Source organism: Pezoporus occidentalis, unplaced genomic scaffold (genome assembly GCF_034315485.1).
Source record: "Pezoporus occidentalis ecotype Australia unplaced genomic scaffold, CSIRO_AGI_Poc_V1 ctg34, whole genome shotgun sequence".
Classification (NCBI taxonomy): Eukaryota; Metazoa; Chordata; class Aves; order Psittaciformes; family Psittacidae; genus Pezoporus; species Pezoporus occidentalis.
Window position 1 is genome coordinate 4,613,082 of NW_026915376.1, and position 6,412 is coordinate 4,619,493.

A 6,412-nucleotide genomic window follows, 5' to 3' on the forward strand; every position below is an offset into this window, starting at 1 on the left:
AGATGACTCTGAAGAGTCATTATCAAGAGAGTCCTCTAAAGATAAGAGGGGTGGGAGGGCCTATGAAACAAGGAAGGGAGGAACTGGGACTCAAGAACAGACTTTACACTCAGTGGAAGGACAGGGAGCAAGTCCACATACCGGCAGTGGACAGGGTAGGATTCAGATCAGACACTGGGAGGTGCCCTCTGATGGGAAAACTATGGGGATGCTTCTGGTCGTGGCAGGGTAATGGTGAAAGATTAACGGCCTCCTCTCTGCCCTCAGATCTGGAGAGAACAGGACAACCATGCACAAGTGTTACACCTTCCTCATCTTCATGGTCTTGCTGCTGCCATCACTGGGCCTGAGCAGGTACAAATGGTGGGGAGGGAAAGCAAGTGCAGAGACCAGGAGCATGGGGAGGGTTGAGATGCACCCCTGGTAGTTCTCCTACACGACATTCTTTTCCCACCGCACAAGTGCCCTGGTCACCACTCTCTCAGGAAGGTGACAGTTTAGTTCTGGCTGGGTCTAGGTTGGACCATACCTGTTTGTGCCTCTGAGAAGCTCACTGAATCAACATGCAGATGCATTGACACGTGTCGTGGTGTTAGAAATAATGCAGACAAAATTGGCATGGTTCGTGGATGCATGTGAAAAGCCTGCTCGAGATCTGCTGGTGAAGGAGGCACTCCCCACACCTGTGCCTTGCATGCTCCAGATTTTGCACAAAACTGGTGAACTTGCCATTCGAGCCAGCTCAGTGTAGGTTACACCTCTTGACTGCATGGGCAAGTTATGTGTAGGCTGCAACAATGCTTGTCTGTTTGGATGTGAGCCTCAGATCTTCCTGCAGTTACAGAAATGCTCTGTGGCAAACACCAGCCTTAGGCACGGGCTCCCAGCATTGAACGGTGGCTGAGTAGGGAAACTAGGAGGTAGGAGTGGGACTGGGGGTCCTCACTGATGGGAATTGATTACACATGATAGTGTGGGGGATCTTTACCTTCCTAAATTCAGGATTCAGGGTGCAGCCCCTCACTGGTGAAGTCAGGCAGCTCTTGAGAATAGACAAACTCTGAAAGAGGGAGAAGAATAGTCCTCCTTCCCAGGGCATGTAGTGATATAGGACAAGGGTAACAGTTTTAAACTGAAGGAGGGTACATTTAGATTGGATATAAGAAAGAAATTCTTTATTTTGAGGGTTGTGAGGCACTGGCACAAGTTGGCCAGAGAAGCTGTGGCTGCCCCATCCCTGACAGTGTTCAAGGCCAGGCTGGACAGGGCTTGGAATAACCTCATCTAGTGGAAGGTGACCCTGCTCATGGATAACTAGATGAGCTTTAAAGTCCCTTCCAACCCAAACCACTCTGATTCTGTGATACAAGCTTACAAATGAGGCAGCTAAATGCATTTTGACTAGAATACTGTTAACAGACCACGCTTCCTTCTGAGCGCTCAGTCCCCTGCTGTTGCCTCTGGAGCCGAGTACTCCAGCAGTGCCCAAGGTGCCAGAGGACTGGATAGTTTTATATCAGAAAATCAGAATTGAGGAAAATGGGATTTCTTGTTTGCTTGTTTTTAATCTCTGTTTTGGAGAGGACCTTGTACCTAAACAGTTTCTTCTATAGAGTCAGTCACCTGTTCCTTGCATGAGGGAAGAAGAAAATACTTTACTGACAGGATCAGGTCAAAAGGAGAAGAATACACGAGAGCAGGAAGCTTTACACCCCTTTTTGGGTGCTGCACTGTTTTCTCCAGTGTTTGATTTACATAATTGCTAGTGACATATCCCAAGAGGGAACAAAGAAGTCTATGGTCAGAGCTTTGGGTCCTTCTAGCACAGCTTCCACGTCCTTGCACGTGCATGTCTGTGTGATCACTGTGTCTGACTGTTCCTCTTTTCTTCCTGCCTCCTCCCCCACAGCTTGGATGTGTTTTTCCGCTGGTTGTTTGACAAAAAGTTCCTTGCCGAAGCTGCTGTACGATTTGAGTAAGTAGAGCTGAGCAGAAGGCCCTTGTTTGCGATGTGGGGAGGTTCTTGTTGGTGTCCAAAGGTCCTGGGGGTTCCTGGCTACTGCCCTGCAAGGCAGGAGCACCTCCTGCAGCCTGCTCTTGCTGCATCTCCCTAGGTGTGTGTTCCTGCCAGACAACGGGGCCTTCTTTGTCAACTATGTCATTGCCTCTGCCTTCATCGGGAATGCCATGGACCTGCTGCGCATCCCCGGGTTGCTCATGTACATGATACGGCTCTGCCTGGCCCGCTCAGCTGCGGAGCGGAGGAATGTCAAACGAGTGCGTAGCGGGGCTGATGGGGGTGGGTTGTGGCCTCTCCATGGGGATGGGAGTGCTGGAGTGGGGCCCTGGTGGGGTTGTGTGTGTCCCAGGGACATGCTGACATGTCTCTGTTCCCTCTTGCAGCACCAGGCCTACGAGTTCCAGTTTGGGGCTGCTTACGCATGGATGATGTGTGTCTTCACTGTGGTCATGACATACAGCATCACCTGCCCCATCATCGTCCCTTTTGGTAAGTGATACCCCTCTGCCTCCCTGTGTCAAAGGCTGGGAAGAGCCTTTGAAGGTGGCAGGAAGGGTGGCTTGGGGGAGATAGAGGTCAGTTGTCAGTCAGAGGTGTTGGAAAAGGGGATGATTCTCTGTTGGCATACCTCCCTTTCTCCCAGGGCTCATGTACATGCTGCTTAAGCACCTGGTGGACCGATACAACTTGTATTATGCTTACCTGCCTGCCAAGCTGGACAAGAAGATCCATTCAGGGGCTGTGAACCAGGTGGTGGCAGCCCCCATCCTCTGCCTCTTCTGGCTTCTATTCTTCTCCACCATGCGCACAGGTGAGTGCTGAGCTGGGATGCCAGCCCCTGGCCTCCTACAGAGCCACTTCCTTTGCCAGGCTGTGGTCCTGGCAGCCTGTCAGTCCCTCTGACACCACCACTTCGGTTTTCCTTTGCCCCAGGGTTCCTGGCCCCCACTTCCATGTTCACCTTTGTGGTCCTTGTGATCACCATTGTGATCTGCCTGTGTCACGTCTGCTTTGGGCACTTCAAATACCTCAGCGCTCACAACTACAAGGTGAGGCAGAGTACTGGGTAGGGGTGTGGGACCTTCTGCTAGTGAGCACAGCTCAGCTACGGAACAGCCGGGGCTCCTAGGGAATCACAGCCTGCTCCCCAGAAGAGCCTCTCAACCCTGGGGTCTCTTCCCAGAGGGGACAGTCCCAAGGCTGTCCCTGCTGTCTGTATGCTGCTCTTGTGGTAGGACAGCAAACACATTGCCCAGCAGTCTTAACTTCTCACTTCCTTTGCAGATTGACCACACGGAGGTGGACGCTGTAGAAAACAGGCAGAATGGGAGACCTGCCACCAGTCTGCCGGCTCCCAAATCAGCTGTGAGTCCCTGTCCCCACCTCCGTGTCCTACTGTGCTCCTTACCCAGGTTTGGGAAGGGGGTAACTCCCTGTCAGAGTAACTTACTCTTCACTGCTCTGAGGCAGCACCCAGAGTCTCCCAGTGAGGGTGGGAGGCAAGTGTTAGGTGCTGTGCCCCTCGCAGGGTGGTGAACTGTAACACCACACATACACATGCATGCACACTCAACCCTTTCCCACTGCTCCTCAGATGCTGTGTGTTTACTCTCTGCCTCTCTCAGCTGGGACAGTGAATCCAGCTGGGTCAGTCTCACTTCTCATTCTGCATCTTTGCATGTTGCCTGTCAGCAAAGGCTGTCGCATACCACAAAAGCCACACAAAGGGGTCTCTGTGGGCATTGCCTTGAAGTCCATGAAAGTGCTTTGGGGATTCTCCCCTCCCCTGCCCAACTCTTATGATCCCAGAGTCAGTTTTCTGTATTTCTCCTTGGTTCACTGTATCATTCAGCTGCTTCCTTTCACCATGACACTTTTCTATTTGGGTTATGTGCAGAGCAGTTCAGGGGGTACATGCGGAGATGGGGTACAGCAGTGCCTCCTGCTTTCTCAGGGGAGCTGCCCTGGGGTGTGCGTTATGTAATGCAGGCTCCTTACTAGTCTCCATATACCTAAGGGAAGTGGCATCTTGCCAAAAGGAGATTCACATAGGAGGCAGGCACAGCCCCAGAGGGACACATATACTGGCAAAAAGGGAGCACAACCTTCCAGTCCACATGGGCTCCACAGAGCTGAGAAGCTCCATGCTTTCCTAGCCCTGGCTCCTAGGGATGCTGTGCTTTGGCAGATCCACTGTTGCAGGGCCAAGCCATCCCCACTTTTAGCCCCTCTCCCAGAGTACATCGTGTGAATTCTGGACCTTTCCTCACCTTCCAAATGTATCCCCACTCTCAGCCTCTTGCATGGCTCTTTGTGTATTGTGCTGTGCTGCCAGGAGAAGCCCCTGGGCTCACCTGTGTTTCTGCTCTCTCCCATCCCTCACCTGCCCTGTGCCTGGCCTGGCAGAAGTACATCGCCCAAGTGCTGCAGGACTCCTCACCGGAGGGCGAAGCAACAGAGTCAGAGGAGCAGGGCTCACAGGATGAAGAGCTCATCAATGCAGATGGCATGAACGACACGGATTTCCAGTCGTGTGAGGACAGCCTCATAGAGAACGAGATCCACCAGTAGGGACCTCGGAGGGTGGGAGGGGAAGGAGGCCCAGGAGCAGGGCAGGCTGTGCACATGGAGACCTAGGGAGAGGCACCCAAGGGTGCTGGCTGCTGCCCTTGCCCACCTGCCCCCCGGGGGCTGCTGCCTTCAGTGGGGGCAGGAGCCCTGTCACAAGCTCTCCATTTCCCTGCCCTTCCACCCTGCGCTGGCCCGGCAGCTCGGCGGGCATGCTCTTTTACTAGCTACCTTCTTCAATGTGTCCCCAGACCCCAAAACCCCAGGGGCTGGGGAGAAGGGGGACTCTGACCTCCATGGTGCTGCTCTGGACCTGCAGGGAGGAGGAAGGCTGGGTGAGCTGTGGGGAGGGGCACAAGGGGAACCTTTGGGGTCTTCTCAGCAGGCCCCTCTGTCCCCCTTCCTCCTGGCAGGAAACACTAATAATTTATTAGACTTGCAGGAAAATGATGAACTAAAAGCTTTAGTCAGTGTATGGGAAGCCCCACCTGGGGGGGGTGCCTTCTGTTGCACCTTCTCCCCTTGCTTGCACGTGCCCTTTCTCAACCCCTTGCAGCACCCACCCGTGGTGTGACATGCCAGGAGCTGGGCCAGGCACTGGGGTGGTGACAGACATCCCCCCCATGGGGAAGGGGCCAGCCTGGCCTCATGGTCAAGGGTGGCACTGCTGTGGGGAAGGAACGTGAGCCAGGCAGCCCCTTGCAGGGTGAGGGGTGCTGAGGGCAGGAGGAGGCGCAGGCAGCCTCTCCCCCAGGTCCTGTCCCCTCCTCCCCAGGGGTGCAGGCAGGTCATTTTAAGTGGCATTTTACTCCCCTTTCAAACAAATCAACCAGACCCCTGTTTGGTACTATGGCCCCCTTTGCTGCTCTGCGTCTGCACAGCAGGGTCAGGTCTCAGGGGCAGGGGTACTGTGCTGGGGGGTCTCCTGGGTGCTAGGGAGAAGGGGTCCTGGACCACAGGCCCTCAGCACCCTGTGGGGCCACCTCTGCCTGGTTTCAGTGGGGCCCCATGGGCTGCTTTCCCTGAGCTGTTGCAGGGTCTTGGCCCAGCTGAGGAGTTCAGAGAGGGAGGGAGCCCTGGGAGAGCAGCCCCTGGGAGCCCTCTCTGAGCAAGACCACAACTTCAGGAGCACAGAAGCTTCCTGGGGCTGTGCTGGCTTCCTTCAGCTGCCCTGACTGGGTGTAGGCTCCCCTGCCATCACCCAGCCTGAGAGAGGGGGGCTATTCCTGCCCTACCTCTGCCCTTGACCCTTTCCTGGTTGTAGCTGTGTCCCAGAGGCAGGAAGGGGACAGGTTGGATGGGAGAGGTGGATTGGAGCCCCTCACACCTGCAGGAAGGTCTGACCCTGTTTAAAGGCTCTTCAAGAGAAGGTTTCTGGACAGGATCAGTTACCCTCAATTGCTTACCCCTTCCCCTTGTGTAAAATGTAAAGGAAAATAATAAATCTCCCTGCTATTGAGCTATATTTATTTCCCTCCACCCCCGCCACCATCCTGTTTGGTGCTCATTGCAGACGCTACCAACTTCCCTTTGCCTGTCCCCTGTGGGTTGCTGCACTGGCCCAACTGGGGCCATACCCTCCAGGGTCTGACAGGCTGGGTGGAAGGGGACAGTCATTTACCTTTTCAGTCACCTGTGCTGGCCCTGGAGCTCCAGGCACTTTAATAGACCTGAACAAGTGACACATCAGCCCTGCCATTGCTCTGCTATGGGGCAGGGTGGTCCCATCCATGGCTTCTCTCCCCATCATCCCCCAGAGGAGAGGAACCAGACACACAGAGCCAGGGGCCTGCTCTGGGAGGATGTAGCTGACTTTCCTGCACG

At 54.6% G+C, this 6,412-nt stretch overlaps 1 protein-coding gene across 4 annotated transcripts in view; it reads left to right on the top strand.

The window, feature by feature from the left end:
• Positions 1-6,053, top strand: part of TMEM63B (transmembrane protein 63B) — a 45,403-nt gene extending 39,350 nt beyond the window's left edge. For all 4 annotated transcript variants that reach the window (XM_062629635.1, XM_062629636.1, XM_062629633.1 and 1 more), the window contains 8 exons: positions 268-354; positions 1,910-1,975; positions 2,115-2,277; positions 2,404-2,509; positions 2,664-2,831; positions 2,954-3,069; positions 3,305-3,385; positions 4,427-6,053. In XM_062629635.1, coding sequence (XP_062485619.1) covers positions 268-354; positions 1,910-1,975; positions 2,115-2,277; positions 2,404-2,509; positions 2,664-2,831; positions 2,954-3,069; positions 3,305-3,385; positions 4,427-4,591 — 952 coding nt within the window. In that variant the 3' untranslated portion in view covers positions 4,592-6,053. The remainder of the gene's footprint in view (positions 1-267; positions 355-1,909; positions 1,976-2,114; positions 2,278-2,403; positions 2,510-2,663; positions 2,832-2,953; positions 3,070-3,304; positions 3,386-4,426) is intronic.
• The last annotated feature ends 359 nt before the right edge of the window (positions 6,054-6,412 follow it).